At 42.2% G+C, this 19,153-nt stretch overlaps 1 protein-coding gene across 1 annotated transcript in view; it reads left to right on the forward strand.

Annotated features, from left to right (window-relative positions):
* The first annotated feature begins 598 nt into the window (after positions 1-598).
* The window catches only part of TMCO1 (transmembrane and coiled-coil domains 1), a 152,507-nt gene continuing 133,952 nt past the window's right edge, over positions 599-19,153 (forward strand). Inside the window, exons 1-2 of the mRNA XM_069231620.1 lie at positions 599-742; positions 13,011-13,088. Of these exons, the coding sequence (XP_069087721.1) occupies positions 673-742; positions 13,011-13,088 (148 nt within the window). The 5' untranslated portion in view covers positions 599-672. The remainder of the gene's footprint in view (positions 743-13,010; positions 13,089-19,153) is intronic.

Raw genomic sequence — 19,153 nt, forward strand, 5'->3', positions numbered from 1 at the left:
CTGACTGAGATTTCGCAAAGAAAGAGAAAGTGCATTTGCCTCTTCGGTTTATATACTCTGTGTTCTCTATGGTTATGTTGTGTATACCAGGAATGCTGGGATATGTTTGCTTTTAATAATATCTTCTCCTATTGGCTGCTGTGTAAAATAAAGCATAGAAAGAGAAGCATAATCCTCGCCTCCGTGTCCTTAATAGAATTGAAAATTCTTAACGCGTAAACTTGACCTTTTAATACACAAATATTATTCTACAGTTGCTTCCACACAAACACATATTTATTCTTATGCTACATACTGGTAATGCTTTATATTATCAGCCATGCCAATAGACCCATTTAAGGAGGGAGACTTCCTATTTTTTAAGTAAAAATGGTTTTATTTTAGGTACTTCCCGCTTAAGATGTACTGCTACAATCCAGATGAACAGTTTCTACTACTTCCCCGTTGTTTATGGCTGCCTGGCGCACCGCCCATCTTCACGTCTTTCGTCTCATTGGTTATTTGACTTCCGGCACAGTCACCACACCAATAGGGAGCCCAAATCCTTAAGATGGCGGCGCTGTGGCGCCTATATGCGTCCGTCTTTACTTTCTAAAGCCCCTGCAAAAGTGTCAGGGCCGGTGTTGTACTTCCGGAGCAATCGGTTGTGACAACTGTTCACCGGCTGGCATCATGAGTACGATGTTTGCAGATACCGTGTTGATAGTCTTTATCTCCATTTGTACGGCTCTGCTTGCCGAGGGTAAGAAGTGACGAAGGGCTAGGAGCTATTGCCATGTAGTAAACGAGGGGAAACGTTGGCTGGGTTTGGGTTTTAAGCGTCGAAGTGATTGAAGGGCGTTAGAAATGACGTGAAGCGCGGTGTATCCTTTACTATACCTAGTGTTGTCGAAGTTCTTTCCCAGTCGCACCCGACTCGCTCCATGTTTTCGTACCCCAACCTCGTAATAAACGTATCGTAACTTTTCAGAGGCACACCACGAACCCGGATAACATATCTGGTGTCTGGAACTTGTACCCGCCTGATACCCACACATTGACATGCTTCGGTTGACATGGTGGTATTCGGCAAAAGGATCCTCCATTGAAAGTAGAACGCCACTGCAACGAGTTGATTTTATAAAGTAGTAATACTTTATAATATATCGCTGCTTAAAAAATATCCGACGGAGACCTAAGGGGAAAAAAAAACGAGGTGTTGGGGAATCTTTATTGCGACTGAATGATCCAAATTTATGGGTACATGAACTGACACCATGCCTCCAAATGTCAGCTGTTAGACTTGCAGATCCCACGATGGCGCTTGTGGGACACCATTAAAATTGAAGTGCGATTGGTGTGTTTTTTTACCACCTCGGATACTGCCCTGTTTATTCCCTCTGGTATTCTAAAAAAAAAAAACTCACCACTGTCCATTGGAAGTTCTGGAAATACGAATTATAAAAAGAACACAGAATAATATAAAGGACACCTGTATTGTAAGATATCCTGATTTTTCTTTTTACATTAAGCGCAACTACAGTAAATGATTGTCTCTGATGCCCTAAAACCGCCATAGACTTCCATGTGCACAAGTCCAGTCGGTGTTCTAGACCGTCTATCCCTGTTACACTTTTTTTTTCTTTCTTTTGTAGCAATCGCGGCCCATTGACTAAATACCATGTGTGTAACAGTAGTAGCGATGGGACTGAAGTCCCCATACTTTGCAGAAACTTTGGCCCGAGTGGTGCCGAGGTTTCTTCAGCCAACCACTACTTTAAAACACATACATTAATACGTTTTATTTTCAGCCTTGTACGTTATGTTAAATGTTTCGAGCCATAACTTGAAAATCCATGTGATTTACATTTTTCCCCTCACCACTTTAAGTAATTTGTCGCTTCAACCACAAGTGAAACGCATATTCTTTGTATAGTGGCCGTTACCACTTTTGATTGTGATAAACTGTGCACACTGTATTTTATTGCAACTTTTCCACTAACTTCTGCAGTAAAGACTGCTTGCCTACAAGCTATCACTAGAGAGTCCAAGACGCTGCATGACTCTAGCGTAAGGGTCAGTTGGGAGAGTCGCCATTTACTCTATGATGCTGCTCAGCGCGCTCAATTCATAACATGGCTAGCTAAAAAGCCTCATCTAGTCCATCTCCGAGTAGAGATCTAGGGTTGAGCATAATGTGGAATTCGAAGCCTTAAAATAATATTTTATTAACCCCATCCCATGACGCCAACTTCTTCATGAGATAAAATGACCATGATATAAAAAATGTAATTGTAACATGTCTGTGGGCCAAATTTGGGTGTGAGACCGACCAGAGTGAAAAATTTCCTAGCTAACGAGAAGGAAAGTTTGAATTCTGTTGAGGACACGGAGGCGAGGATTATGCATTACTTTCTTCACTTTATTTAAACAGCTTATTTAAAGGGAAACTTAATAAAGTAAAAAAAAAAACACACAAAGACTACAAGTCCCATGAGTCCATCGTGTAGAGAATGCCACAGTCCAATCACAGTAGAGCACAGCATATAAATATGAATGACCTGTTCCTCTTCTTCACTGGAGGAAGTTAAAGGTGAATGTAGGTTACTCCAATCCTTGAGTATTGCCTGCGTAAGTGAAAATAATTATAAACACGTTATCTGATTCTGCATCACAATGATAAGTGTCATCAGAGAAAAAACACAATGTTGTAGGCAAGATAAGCAAACATAAGAGGATATGCATCAAATTAAATGCAAGGCATCATAAACAAACTTTAAGCATGAATGGGATAAGAATAGCAGTTACTTACTTGTGATAAAGCAAAACAACAGTAGCCGGGAGGGAGAGGCTACGAAGATGAAAGCCTGGGTGGGATAATCCTCGCCTCCGTGTCCTTAATAGAATTGAAATTTTCCTTCTCGTTAGCTAGGAGATTTTTCATTCTATGTCAGGACTGGAGGCGAGGAGGCAAGGATTATGCATGTTTAAAGCTTACTGACAACTAGAGATGCAGCTTCTAGGATAGGTTTAAAATAGAACATTTTGAAAGTGGATTCGGAAGACCAATCCGCTGTATTCATAATATCTTCAAGCTTACCATCTACCTGAATGGCTTTAGAAGCCATTGAACCTCTAGTGGAATGAGCTCTGAATCTACGGATGTCAATACCTGCCTCCGCCATGATCCACCTAACCCATCTAGCAATAGTAGGAGATGAAACAGCTTTAAAGGGTTTCTGCAAGGCAATAAGAAGTTGATTCACCTGCGGGTCTGACGTCTAAAGTCATGTCCTCATATGCCTTAATAGAGTTTACTACACATAATTTTTGATGTTCGGGAAAAGCAGGATAAGAAACCACTCTGATATTGGTTTTGGTTCTACTAGATATAGTAAAAGTTACACCCTCTGGAGTAAAGGTTCTAGCTGAGAGATCTAGTGCTCTAACATCCGATACTCTTTTACAAGAAATAAGACAGAGAAGGATCGCTAATTTAGCCGAAATTTGCTTGTGAGATAGAAGATGATTGTCATGCCAATGGGAGAGGAACCTTAAAATAACATTTGCATCCCATAGACCCGAATACCTGGGTTCAGAGGGTTTGGAAAGGCGAATGCCCTTCATAAGTTTACAAACCCATGGATGTTCACCCACTGGTTTGTTAATGGCAACATGCCCTGCTGAAATAGCTGACCTTAAGGTCTTAATGGTACGATAAGCGAGGCCAGAGTGGACAAGTTCAGCCAAGAAATTGAAGATATACGTAAGTTGTGCCCCCAAGGGATCAATTGTGCCCCCAAGGGATCAATAGATTTCGCCATACACCAACGATTCCATCTGTTCCGTGCCAGTCTGTATGTTTTGGTGGTACTAGAGGACCAGGCCTGTTGGATGAAGTCATTAGCTTCCTTAGAAAGGAGTCTGTTCTTCCAGCGTCCCTGGAATTCCTCCATGCCATGAGGAGAAGATGGCCTTGGAGAACCAACAGGTGAGGAGATCCCTGGTGATCGAGAAGGATTGAAGGAAATGACGGTAAGCGAATTGGAAGATCCCAAGACAGTTCCATGAGGGTCGGGAACCAAGCCTGGGATTTCCAAATCGGAGTCACTAGAATTAAGGACGCCATTTGACGTCTTACCTGAACTGCTACTCTGGGAATCATTATGAAGGGGGGAAAGGCATAGGGAAGGCTCTTGGACCAATCTTGGAGGAAAGCATCTATCACTACTGCTCCCGGATCCAGTCTCCAGCTGACATATTTCGTCAGTTGGTGACTGAGACGGGACGCAAAAAGATCCAGATCACAAGGACCCCCATCTGTCCATCAGGGCTTGAAAAACCTGTGGATTTAATTTCCAGTTGGTGCTGTCCGTGAAGTTTCTGGAGTTCCAAATTGCCACTATGTTCTTGGTCCCCGGAAGATACTCTGCCACTACCGAGATCTGTTATTGAAGGCAATAATGCCAGAAATCCTTCGCTATTTCGGAGAGGGCCCTGGAACGAGTGCCCCCCAGGCGATTTATATTTTGGACAGCTGATATGTTGTCCATCCTCAGAAGAATGGAGCAGCACACTTTGTCCCTTGTGAGGGACTTGATTGCAAAAGATCCCGCCAGGAGTTCGAGATTGTTGATATGAAGGGAGAGTTCATCCTGTGACCATCTGCCTCCCATGGAGACTGTCCCACATCTGGCTCCCCATCCCAGACGACTGGCGTCCGATTCTATAGTCATGTCTGGGGCTGTGCCGAAAATCGCTGTGCCATTCCTGGCTTCCATGTGGTCTATCCACCATTGGAGTTCCGTTCTGGCCTCTGGAGATAAAGAAATCATCTCTGAATAAATAAGAACCCTTCTGAGATGAGATGCTTTTAATCTCTGCAATGCATGATAGTGAAGAAGACCGGGAAAGATGGCTTGGATTGAAGAGGAAAGGAGTCCCACAAAATTCTGGCCAATTGACAAAGTGAAATTCTGTCCCTTCTGAGGACCTTGTTGAGTTCTTTCCGAATCTTGGAAAGTTTGGATAATGGAAGGCTGAGAGACGCTGCAACATAATCTATAAGGAAACCTAGAAATTCTATTTTCTGATTTGGAATTAACTGATTTGGATTCGTTGATCACAAACCCCAGATTGTGAAGGAGAGCAATAGTTATGCTCAGATTGGATTTGAGCTGGGATAGGGACTGATCCATCATAAGAATATCGTCCAGGTAAATTATCATCCTTATTCCCCTGGTACGAAGAAATTCTACAACAGGTTTCATAAGTTTGGTGAAACACCAAGGGGCTGAGGAGAGCCCGAAAGGGAGAGTTTGGAACTCGTAAATCTGATCTCTCCATGAGAATTGAAGAAATCTCCGATGAGGGGAAAAGATGGGGACTGAAAGATAAGCATCCTTGAGATCCAGTCTGATCATCCAATGGTTTGGAAGTAGAATGTCCCTCAATAGATGAATGCCTTCCATTTTGAAGTGCCGGTAAACTAGCCATTCGTTGAAATCTCTCAAATTTATTACCGGACAAAAAACATTTTCTTTCTTTTCCACTAGAAAAATGTTGCTTAAAAACCCATTTGGATGAAGGGTCGATCTGCAAATGGCTTTTTTGAGTAGATCATCTTGTACTTCCAGATCAATGAGGCTCATCTTGTGAGATGGGAAAACTAAAGGTCTCGGCTGCGACTGCTGAATTGGAGTACCGTAGAACTCTATATGAAAACCTCGAACTGTTTGAAGAATCCAAGGATCCCTTGTAATTGTGTTCCAATTTTGAGCATATCTGCGAAGCCGTCCCCCCCCCCAACTCTAGAGGGGAAGAAGGGATAATGCTTACCAGAAGCTCCTCCCGGTGCATTAGCTCCTCCTCTGATGCGGTTGCCTTTGGCTTTGCCAGAACCTCGGGTGGATTAGAATGTTCCTTGTCGACCATCATTCCAGCCGTTGTTCCTCTTTGGGTATCCTCTAGAGGGGCCTTGGTGGTAAAGGCGGCCGGAGGAGCGACCCCTTCCTCGTCCGGCCCTAGCAAAAACCTTAGCAGGAAAGATCTTTTTGATGGAAGTTTGAGCTTGGTCTAAAGCCGAAAAGGTTGCAACAAATTTACCCAGTTCCTTAACAAAAGGTTCCCCAAAGAGGTTTCCCTGGGCAATAGCTCCTGCCTCCGAAGTGGCTAACTCGCCCAACTTAGGATCGATTTTAATAAGAAGGGATCTTCTGTGTTCTGCAGCCAGAGCACAGTTGGCGTTACCTAGGAGACAAATCGCGCTCTGAGCCCAACCGGCAATATTCTCAACTGAGAGAGGGGTACCAGAATGTTTAGCTTGCTCCGCCAGCTGGATAATCTGCGTAAGCGGTCCCGCTACATCTAGGAGTTTGTCCTGACAGTTTCTCCAAGATCTGCCTATACCCTTCTTAGGGTCCTTCATATACTTGCCAAAAAAGGTGCACAGTTTAGGGTCGATAATGGGAGTGAGAGCTACTTTGCCGGGTAAAGAGGGTCTAGGACATTCTGCCCTAAGTTTAGCTCGGACCTCTTTTTCTAAAGGCTGACCAATTTTATCCGCCACATAATCTGCCACTTTAGTGTCTGGGACCTGTTCAGAAGTCCTGGGATGGTAGATATCCAAAGGATTAAACATATCAGAATCCTCTTCAGGGGAGTCTGGGGAAACAGGGTTAGGATGCCAAGGCCTACCCATTTCGTGATCCTCATCTGAGGACAGATCATCATCAGAATCACCCTCCCCTCCAAGGGGGAACCCTAATAAAGGGTTTAAATTTTTTGCGACAAAGTCGCTTGTTTCTCCGGAGTTATCTTCCTCCCGGAAGGGTACATTTTTAAGCATGCGTGCACTCTTATGGAAGGTTTCAGTAAGCTTATCAAAACCTTCCAGGTGCCCCGCGTCATGTTTGGAGGTCTTTTTACCCACTGATCTAACCCCACTAGGGACCGGGATAGGCTGAACTGGATCAGAAAAAAACCCCTGTAATGCTCTTTGCAAGCTTATCAACTTGCTCCCTAAGAGGTGCAAGCGCATTTGAAATAATGAAAGAGAGCACTTGACTCACCTCTTTGGGAAAACGTTGGGGAGGCCAATCTTGTTGTGCATCCTGAAAAGGAGCGGATTCATGACCAGCAGATTGGTCCATTATAAGGGTGAGAGCACCAAACTCAATAGGAGTATTGCCCGGCTGCGAGACGGTAATAACAACAAAAGTGCTCGGGCCTGAAGCCTGCTGTGCGATATTAATAAGTTTTAAAAACAATACAAATGGAAAAAATCCCCGAAAATATATACTATAAACTCGACTGTTAAGAGTTAATGATAATGTTAGGAAGTACTTAACTGACGAGCAGTGAAGAAAGAGGAACAGGAAGGGACGTCATTCATATTTATATGCTGTGCTCTACTGTGATTGGACTGTGGCATTCTCTACACGATGGACTCGTGGGACTTGTAGTCTTTATGTTTTTTAACATTTTTTTTTACTTCATTACGTTACCCTTTGAATATGCTGTCTAAATAAAGTGAAGAAAGTAATGCATAATCCTCGCCTCCCGTCCTGACATAGAATTGAGAACAAGAAGAAAGTATGCTCCTGACATCGGTTGGACTACTGTGTACCTATGATGGTGAATGAAGATATGCAAAATGCTACTCCACAAACACGTTTACAATCAATAAGAGTGGAAGTAAAAGCCTTGTGGAAGGCACAACATAGCGGGCTTTTCAAGCATGTAAGGCAGAATTTGTAAAGTGTAATCAAGCAGTGTCAACAATGCCCTACAGTGCAAAGCGAAACCGCAAGCAGGAGAAAATTACACCAGCTTTGATGTCTGGCTGTTCAAAGGAGCATCACCAAATATGAAATTACTGCTTAATGAGGCATGCCACCGAGGGTGAGAAAGAGAGAAGTGTAAATAGACCACCCACATCAAGGTAAACAAGGATTTCTCGTTTTAGTTGACAAGTCTGCAACATCCACGTATCCTCAAATCTTCTATGTACAACTTGAAAAATACACAGGTGCCCTGTGGACAACTAACCAGAAAACTTTGTTACGGAATAACTTAAGATTTACTGGGTGCTTCCAGTCTATCGACCTTAACAAAGAAAATAAACAATGACATCATCACTGTTCAACAATAGGTTTCGGGCGATGCTCTGTACATGCGGTACAGGAAAAATGTGATTAAGTGCGAAGTGAAGTTGGGTGAGGTATTCTTCTATCCACAGGTCAAAAGCAGTAAGCATCATTTTGTTAAATTTTTTTATGTGTGTGTATATATATATATATATATATATATATATATATATATATATATATATATATATATATATATATATATAGTGCTGAATTCTGTGGTTGTTCAGTTTCTAAGCACTCTCTCTGCCTTCCTGCTCAAGAGGCCGGGAACTGGTAGGTTAGACACTTTACCTGTGTGCTGTAACCAAGATCTGAACTCAGGTTTTGTGCCTTCGAAGTCAGAGGCCACACGTCGCCTCCATTCGTTTGGTCACAGTGATGGTCATCTGCGAACCCCGTATCACTAATTTATTTTAGTAGCATAACACAAGTGCTTGAGGTGACATGGAAACCAGCCGCTACAAAAATACCTTGCAGCTCCCAACACGCCTTATGTAACACAAATGTTGCTTGAAAATGCAAATTCATCAAACCTAATTTTATACACACAAACAGGGATCAGATTAACGATCTTAAACAGGCGTGGCTCCTCTGCTATGGCCTCCTGCTCTGAGCACCGTCAGGATTGGCTGCAGGGCAGGCTGGGAGCCGGTAAGTGATTTTATTTATTTATTTTCAATGAATTTGCCTCCCAATCCCCTGCGCCGCCCCAACAAAGCTTCGTGAGCCGCTCCTTATCTTGAGTGATGTTTTTAAAATGGTTATATATGTGAAAATATACGCTGCTGAAATGTTGCACAAATGTTGTGATTCTAAATGAAGCGGTTGTTATTGTGTTATAAAATAGATAATGTAAAACGAAAACAATCATTGCTGAATGTCTTTTTCTGAACTGCTATACAGGCCATGGTGGGTAGCATTATGATCAATCCCAAACATTGTGTGTGCTCTTAGATAATTGTTTTATAAAATAATATTAACTTCCGAAAAAACTTCCTGAATGATAACATAAGCTGTTAACCATTGTTTCAAAAATCTGGGAGGTGCACTGACGCCCTCCGCAGCCTTACTCGCACTAACATCCAAACATTAAATTAAATATATACATGTTATTAGACGATGATTGCACCACTCCAACCCAAAGAAGGCCTATCAGCAGGTAAATCACTATTTGTAAACACCAATCTCTCCAGCCCTGACTTGAAACCGCCAAGAGGCAAGTGGTTTGGCTGCCTCTCTGTAATATTCAAAGGAGTAACATAGCTGTGCCGAATGGCACTGGGAGACAACAAGTGGCCAAGAAGTGACCCAAGTTATCCTTGGGATTAACCGTCCTCCTTTCTAGCGCTTAGAAATGGAGAGATGAGGCATTACGGCCAGAGCTGCTGACTTTGTAACTAAAGAACAGCTTTGTTCTTTTTCTGGGACATGATTTGTGGTGGCTCGAGGGCTACGATTGATAACGTGCTCTTCTAATGCAAGATATGGTGACTATTGTAAGAACCAGTTCAGTCAAAGATGACTTTCTTGCACTATTATGCAATTATTTTTGATGACGTTCACTTGTTCTGGTGGAAGCTCGGGTGGGAAGTTGAGTGCCCTTTTCATTTGCACTTCTTTGTGGAAGATTAAATATTTCTGTTGCATTGTAGAATTCCTTTAGTTGTTTGTGATTGGTGTAGTGCAAACCTAGCCACATAAAAGCAGGCGTCTGCGTAGGAAAGTGCATTGCAAAAGGGGGAGTAAGGATTGGCACTGGGTACACCTCAGATGGACAGGTCCTGCATCTCCTCTACTGTCCTATTCTGCTACATTTCTGGTCTCAAACTGTAATCTTTCTTCCTAGTGTAGGAAAATAAAGATTACAGTTTGAGACCGGCAACGTTACAGAATAGAATGGTATAGGAGATCCAAGACCTGTTGTAGAAGAGGGTAATTGGAGAAATATACAGCAGTGAAAGAAGTGTTGAGTGCCTAGCAGCAACCCAGAATTAATTTGGTCACTGCTGTTTTTTTTCTGCCTGCCCTCCTTCAGTTTTTATTTTTGATCTGATTGTTTTTTTCCAGATGTTATTTATTCCTTGCTTAGTGGCTGTTGAGCCAATAGGTATCATCCTTGTGTATATTCGATCAAGGCTTCTTTTTCCCCTTATATTGCCAACGTAGGTATACTGGAGAGCAAATTGCTGCATTTAAAAGCAGGTTGGGTGCAGTCTGTGAACCTGGGCTGGCGCCTGTAGAACAGCAGGGCTTGCTTAATTCTTTACTGATCCCATTAGCTCTCATGTATTCAGTAAGTCTCTTAATCTCATTGGTTGCCAAAAGTATGTCTCCATTTGTATGTCCGCAGCATGTGATATGCATGCCTAGATTAATCTGGTTCTTCCGACATCATTTTGTATTAGGTGCCATACTGTGTGAATTCAACTTTATTCAGGTGCTGTTTCTACATGCACCTATCTTTTGTGTTCAGATGACGACGTAGCAATGTACACAAGGTAGGTCGCAGGAAAAACATTGAGTAGTTTGAGCTAGTAGAAAACGTATGCATATCGTAGTGCCATATTATTGACTTCAGATTTGGCATCCGGCCACTCACCCCATCTCATATGGATTACAACATCCTATCCTTTTTCGTTTACCCTATTTAGGCAACTGTGAAAACTTTATGCAGTTGTTCTGAATTATCGTTTAGCTGTGCCTCAATGCTGTTTTCCACAAACCTCCCCAATAGAGCAAACAAGCTATATTGGCTCAGAAGAATGGCTTAGTGTGTTTTTTTTTTTTTCTTTCTTTACAGTTTTGTTTATTGGCATTTAAATAGTACAAATCTGTTCGTTTATTTTGCCAGAACTGAACACTCAAGGTACTACCTCACATTGTTATACAGCCTTTGGGCATCCATTACATGCTTCGCAGAATCACAATCACAGAGTATCCAATACCTTATTCGTTCCTTGGCATACAAAATCATATTGGCAAAATCTTAAGTTTCCTCAAGGTCTCAGTTGCATGTTTGTGAGATAGGGAGCTGGTAATCACTTCGAACAGCATCACAGGCATGCATGCCTGCCCTCCCTGTCTACGTAAACCAAAAATAAAATAGAAAGAAACAAAACATTATACTTAGTTAACCCAGTAACTTGCCCAGAGTTCCAAAAGTCATGTGTGCGGTGTGCTGTTGTCCATGCCTGCCCCCGATCCCCAGGGGCTGGGGGGGGCACGAGGGGGCAGAGGGGACACAAAGGGGGAGATCCCACCCAGAACGCACAAAAGAATGGCTTAGTTAGAGGCCCTATCTTCAGCTCAGTGCCTTTGTCACAGTCCTCCACTGGGAGAAGTGCTTAAGTTTTGTGCTATACCATGAAAAATTTGTCTTCCTACACATCAGTGAAGAACTGTTCCTCACCGAGACCATAAATTAGAGCTGTGTGTGCACTAATCCCACTTAGCCTTTCGACAGCAGTTTATTCATTGGACCACATCCTACCTTGTCACTTAAGATTTAGTGGTTTGAGGTGCAACTGTACAGTGGTAAGAAACCAGTTCTCAGCTGCAACTTGAGAGTGCTCTTCATGTTTACATTTTGTACTGCTAGCTGATGCTGGTTCAAAGACATGAACTTGAGAAGATCTAGATTGCCTCAGTTGTGGCCAGGCACAACTGACTACTGGTCAATGACTTCTGCCTCCCGTAGACTTGTTTGACTCCTGGTCAATGATTGATTCGACCCAATGGCTTCAACGGCCTCTGGTCTGTCATCCTATTGTTTCTCAATCTATATGCATGGTACTCCGATTTCCTTCACCAAGAAGCACCTTTTAAGCAGTGTCCCGGCAGTGCAAGCCCTTTACAAATTAGAGTAACAAATCTACTTATCAACATTTTTATTTCAGTATAAAAGTACCTTTAACAAGTACTCTGGTTAAGCATTTATCACATTACCAAATACAGTAAATTATGGTTAATCTATGAATGCTCTGCAAGCATAAAACATTAGGTGCTACTTCAGAAATGTCATAAACAAGTATCACACTTCCTAGTTAATTGTTAAAATGATCTCTATCCCCAGGGGGCGCCTGTACAAATTTGTAGTAAGAAAAATAAGTAAAAAAAGAGTTCAGCATTTTTTAATTCAGAAAGGTAGGCCTGCAATTGTTGTACCCTACTCCATGTAATATTGGTCTTAAGTACTCAAGACTTAGCATCTCCTGGATTTTCTAAGAAATAATTAGCAACTTACATGCAGAAACCGACAGCGTTTCCACCAAAAGTAAGGCGAGGGCTTAAAACAACAGGTGAAAATTCTGTGCTTAAAAGCTACATTGCCAAGTTCTTAAAAACGTGTGTGGTTATTTTTGCACACATCTGTTTTGGTCCTGAATAAAAATTAACTTTCACAGTTAATCTCCTACACTTCTGTTGCACCGTTTTTGTTTTTTATTATTATTTAAAAAAAAATTAACAGTGACTGAACAACGGAGTGAATTTACCCCTCGACATGCTCCCAGTCCTGGTGTCAACAACAGAATTTTTTAATGATTATTATGTACCAACCGCTTTTTGTTTGTAAGTGACACATTAGGCTTTGTAATTCAGCACCCATCGAGCTATACATCTTTGCTAAAGATTATCCAGAGACCCTTTGGGGCCTGAATAACTGCTGCTGTGGATACAGACATTTTTGGGGCAAAGTGGATAATACATCATATTCCAGTCGACAAAGACTTCGTGTTTAAGAAGGGTGTGAGCAACATAAACACTAAATTTGGAATGAAAAGTGCAAAACCATAAATCAAAGCTTTATTAGAGATTACTTAGCTGGCTTTCTGACACTTGGGGTGTTGCTCTTCTCTCATGTTATTTCTTGTGTTTCTGCAGGTATAACATGGGTGCTTGTGTACCGGACAGAGAAGTACAAGAGGCTAAAAGCTGAAGTGGAAAAGCAAAGCAAAAAATGTGAGTATGAAGAAAAAGGTGCCTTGTATGGCTGAATTTAGGAACATTTGATAATCACTTCTTTGTCTAGGTGGTGAGTTTGTATGTACTAATTTGATGGTGTAAACGTATTCTGCTTACAAGGTGGGTTAAACTCCCTGATATCAATTGCTTATTCCTAGCAAAGAATGGGTTTTTGGGGGGAGTGGCAGGTGTGGTGGTGGAGCTTTGGCAGAATTGCGTTTGTGTGAGTAGACAAACTGCTAAATCAAATTTAAAAAAAATCAGTTTAACATTTGTGAGTCATGACCTCTGAGTGATCCGTGAAATGCCTTTGATGCGTTTAATCATACATGGGTACATTCTGGGGCTGCATTGGTGCTCACAATTAAAATAGTGAAGAAATGCAACCAGTAGTTGCTTTGATCATAGCTCGCAATTTTTTATTTATATATATATATATATATATATATATATATATATATATATATATATATATATATATATATATATTTTTTTTTTTTAATGCTCCTTTGGCTCACTGTAAGGACATGCATCTTTTTGCATGTGCTCCTCTTCCCCAGCCACATACACGTTTTGGGACAGATGCTGCTGGTTTTTCGACTCAGAGCATGTACTGAGGCCTGCTAGCCAGACCTCATTGCCAGTGTTCTGACTCTACACGAATTGCATGTCGAACTGGATTCACCCAATTAACAAGGACTGACTTACTTATAAGTCTTTAATATATGGTACACAGGGCATGTAAGACAGAGTGTCTACTCTGGTCTGAAGCATTGTTTAGGGCACCCTGTGTTTGACAAAGCACAAAATGGCTGTCAACCTGTCACTGCAGACTGGAAGGACAGTGTTTACATTGTCAGTTCAACTTTGCTATTCACACTAATGGCAAAGCCATTAGCAATATATGTCTCCCCTAAGGAAGGCCTATGGAGCCCCCTTATGGCAGAGAGATGTATTTTGTTAAGTAGGACACATACTTTTAATGTTTCATAACAGCAATACTTCCAAATTGTAATTTTGCTGTGGATAAAGTTAGTAGCCCCATTGGCTTACACATGTTTATTGGTTGGCATCCCAATCCGACAGACTCCTGAATGGGACTGCTTAACTGGGCCATGTAAGGTATCAAATTAATCATGGTATTACACCTGATGTGATGCCCAGGTCGAATTTAATAACACAATAAAGTTTAGCGACTTTAACAAAGTTGACACTCTGTACTCTCAGCCTCGCAAAGGCCCTGGCACACAGGCAGCTTTCTGCCCGCCTAGGGAAACGTGTGAATGATTCCCAGGCCCAGGAACAAAGGCAGTTGCTGCAGAGTGAGATGGTACCTCCTCTCCCCGGATGGCCACTGATGTTATTAACCTAAAAGACAAGCTTTAAAGGAGAAGTCACCTTTTTGAGGGAAGTAGCACGTACACCCCTGAGCAGCTTTTGTTCCTGCAGACAGAGTGGAGACAGGACCAAGGATGGAAAAGTTGCCCCAAACCAGTTTTACCCTGGGCATGTAGCCCTCTAATATTCACATCTCTAGGGTGGTCTACCAAGCTTCTATTGGAGGAAGGGTTATGCCATCTTGAAAGGGATAAGAACATGGCAATCTGGGATAGCCAGATGCCACACATTACAGGAATTTCATTGCTAGGTAGGAAGGGACCCAGTAGCCCATTGGCTAGTGCCCACATGGTCCCCTCACTGCACTTTCCTGGGATAAATATGTCACCTCTGACACTCAAATCACGCTGGAATAGGAGAGAGGACCAAAGGACTACCCTGCTGCCATTGAACCTGCACAAAAAGAGGCTGTACTGTCTGAAGGACTGCACCTGCTGCACTTTGAACTATCAAAGTTTGGAGTCTGCTTGTGGCTCCTGGCTTGTGAAAAAGTTGATTCCCAACCTACAGCAATGACTCCAAGGGTCAGTCGGCTGATCTCCTGGAACCAGCTCCAGGGACACTGTAGCTGAAGAAGCCCACACCAACAAGTTGGCAGCCACGCAGACGTTTTTACCCGCTATCAGTCGCGAGCACCCAAGAGGAGAAATTTGAGATAGCCAAAAGTTGCACCAGTTCTGCCTGATCCGGGAGTACAGTCCAAGTCTGGATTCATGGCATCCAAGGGGCACAATCCCCCACCTAAAGGATTTCACCCCAACCGCAGTGCAGACTCACCAATAGCTCAGCATTGACTGACTTGCTACTACAATGTCGAAGACTTCAAGAGACCCTGGTCTCTGTGGCCAAGTTTACCCCACTCCACCTGTGGACCGAGGAGCAACCACAAAAACACCCTCATGGACTGCACCACATCAGGAGCATCCTTTGAGCATCTTTTGCCTGCATCCCTCAGCATCCAGTCTACTCTGTTGATGTCTGTTTCGGTTGTCCTGTAAAGTTTTCATCTTGCCTTAATGCCCTGGTGGGCAGGTAACTGTCCAAAGTGTCCACTCTGGCCTCCCAGAACTCTGTCCTCCAGGGATTGGTTGCCCAATCTGGGCCAGAGTAGTCAAACTAACGGTGTAAACTGTTCAAAAGTTTCCAACGTTTTTTTATTGACCAATGCTTGTTTACGGTTGCATTTAAAAGTGATAATATCTTCTAAAATTGGTATTTCTGGAACCCTCCGGTGGATTATGTTAAAGACTCTAAAAATTCATAAAAATATAATCATATTTTTATAAATTGGTGTCTTATTTCTTTCACGTGTTGTGACTTTATTTAGTTGTTTGGTGCTGTTAGATGCTTTAAAGATAGATCCTTTGCCAAGCCTTACTGCTTGCAGCCACAGCTAACAAGGGTTGATCTTAAGATTAAGTAGACATATCTGACCGGACCCAAGGCAGTATTTGTAAGTGTATTGGAGGATATTGCCCGTCAGTCGTATCATATAGTTTACCCACCTAACTCCTCACACTCGTCGCTAGATACTTACCTATATTCCACCACTTGGAAATAAGGTTTATTTTCATGCAGGGTGTTTCCTCTTTTAACTCTACTAACTATGAAAATAAATGCTTTGTGAATTGAAAATCATATTTGTCAGAAGTCTCATTCTTGTGAGGTGAATAATACTGTGTCCTTTTACATAATTTTATCAGGCTTTTTGCTGCATTTACTCATCTCTTCCAAGGGAGATATAAATGTATTCCATAATTGACGGTAAGGACAAACAACCAATATTTTTTGCAGTTTTGAAGATTGCTATGGGGGATAAATGTGTGATGATGAGCCACCCCCCACTCTTGTATAGTGATGTTGTGTCCTCGTGGAGAAGGATGAGACTCTGTATGGGAGTTAGCTGAAATGGTTTATTGCGTTTGCAATTTTTGTAAATTGATCAGATTATCTAAATTGTGTGGACTTGGGGACAACTATTTGTCTGGCGGATGTGTTTGTTGAGGGAATCGATAATAGCCCAAGTATTGTGTTCAGTGATATTCATAAATTGCTCAAGTGCCCTGCGTCCTATTGTCTTTGTGGATAGACTTGTATAGCAGGGGCGTTAGTGTGAAACTGGGAAGTGTGTAGCCTGTTTTAACATATGTGACTTTGATTGTTTTAGTTAGAATTATTGGCCCCAAAACCACTCCATCTCTGAGGCCTCGGCATGCTAACCCTTATGTTTAGGAGACAATCTGTTTCACAGATTTATTTTTATTATCTTTGAATGTCCTCATTGCATCCACTGACTTTTGTGTGTTGTGCCTTGAGGCTGCTGCACTGGTACAATGACCACCTTGCTCTGACTCTTTATGGACAGTCACTCCAGTCCTGACATTTTCATCCACAAATCATTGTTTTCAGGTGTTTTAGTCTAATTAGTTTAATGTAAGAGGAGTAAGACCTCAACACCCAGCATTAGGGGAATCCCACAACTGCTCAGGACTGGAAAAAGTGTTCATTAGGACATGGAGGTTTGTAGTCACCCTTATACGTAGGAGAAGGTGCTATGTTCCAAGCTTGCACATTGTTCCACTGGATCTGAGCAGAAAACCTGCTTGTACCTGCCTACTTTCTTCCACATGTGACATGCTTGTTCCAGACCAGGTGTTGCAGGCTGTTCAAGGAATGTAAACAGTGGTTATGCCAAGATTTTACAAAGAGGCTAGGATCCCTGGGGCTGCTGGCAGGTCTTGCTTGAACCTTGCTTCGCAGTACGTGCCAGAGAATGTGGCACACGGGTGGTGGTTGGAAAGCACCGTTGTTGCTATTTTAGAAGTTGCAGGTTGCACCTTTTGTTAATAATTACACATATTAGAACAGTTTAGTTGATCTTTGTGCTGAGGGTGTGTGATATATTGTGAGTTTTGTTGGGGAAAGTTTTATACTTAAGGTTTTTGCACACTTCTAAAGATACTCTGTATGCGTGTCATTGACATTTTCAAAAGGAAAGATAAAGAGTAATTTGAATCGCCCCAGTTTACTTTGTACTCTAGTCCTGTTTCTCAATCGTGTTGTTGACATATTAGAAGGTCGGTTTTGCCTTCCTGCTCCAGCATGGAACATGTGATGCTTTTATTCCATGTGGGTCCTGGTGGAACGTGTACAGTGCAATTGACGTGTAGCTGAGATCTTGTGCAGTAAAGCACTATATGTTTACCTAGATGACTGCAGTCGTCCATTAAAGTGTACAACCTGAGACGTGAGATCAGCTGCTCGGTGATGCATCTAGATCTTTTGGGAAAGGAGTGTTCTTTACTTTTAGTACCCACACTGTAGGTGTGTCTGCGGGGAGATGGCAGTGCTTGTCAGTTTAGTGGCAGGGTAAGGTGAAAATGCGTAGTCTTTTGAATGTGTGGTGGTGCACGTCACTTGCACCTCCTCATCATGCAGAAGGAGTGTTGCTGGTGACATTGCATTGCACGAAACACTGTGACTCAACTTATTAGTGCCATGCATCACTAAGGTGGAGCAGAGGTCTAATGTACTTTAAGGCGTTCCTTATAGGTAGATACAGCTGTAGTTGTTGAAGTGTATTCCAGGACAAAAAGTAGGAAGTACATTGTGTCTTTGGGGTGTGTGATACAGAACTCCTCACCAGTGCTTTAGAATGAGAACCAAATATGAGGCAATGGCATTTCAGTAATTGGGTACTTCCAGCAATAGGCCTGTATCCTTCTTGAATCGCCTGCCTCCCATAGCAATCCTAAACTGTGTATCCTGAGCCGAGTCCCTTGGACTATCCATCCCCTTCCAGAACCTGTCTCTAGTCCAGGTGAAATAAGGCAGAGGTGCTGAGAAACAGATCGTTCTGAGTATTAGCCTCTCCTTCCGGCAGGTCGTGCCTCAGCATAACGATACAGCCGTATTTAAGTGAAATCTTTTTTTTTTTTTTCCTTTTTTTTTTTTTTTTTGCAGCTTTTCAGAAGATCTACGTAAAACTGCATCTGAGCATAGTTTGCAAAGTTTTTCGCTTTAACCTGTCCTTGTAAAAATCGTGACTGTTACGTCAGTTTTTTTCACATATATATTTAACCTAAAATTAATACTGCCAGAGAAAGCAGCATTTTTCTCCGTGCGAAGTCATTGCATATACAAAAGCTTGACAAAACGTAAGCTTGCAGAGAATAATTCAACTTACTTTGTTCAGTGTAGAATTATGATGAAAATATGTGGAGAACATGAATGCCATACCATGGGTTATGTTTCCCTTGTCTAGGTTCTTTCAGAGTGAAAATTGCCCTGCATTTCAAGCACAAACTTTGAATATTTTAGCAATATCCTTGAAACTTAATTAAAGGCAAAAATCGGGAACACTCCTATGTGTAGTAAGAGCTGTAGAAACGTGCTCACAGTACACAAAGAATTCCTCATCTGGACGATGAAAGTCAAAAACTTGTTTTAACAGCTGGTTAAGGGAGTGTACCGCCTTGTAAATACAGTTGTCAGGTGGATGTGTGCATACTTCTGCTAGACAGGGCTTACTTCCTTCCCTTTGTGTAATAATTGCTCCATTTATCCACAGACCTGGTCTGCAGTGGGAAACAGAGGCAGAAATGGCCCATTCTCTTTGTTTAGTTAATTTTCCAGATCGTAGACCCGCAAGAGGTGCCACTGTG

Source organism: Pleurodeles waltl, chromosome 4_2, assembly GCF_031143425.1.
Source record: "Pleurodeles waltl isolate 20211129_DDA chromosome 4_2, aPleWal1.hap1.20221129, whole genome shotgun sequence".
Taxonomy (NCBI): Eukaryota; Metazoa; Chordata; class Amphibia; order Caudata; family Salamandridae; genus Pleurodeles; species Pleurodeles waltl.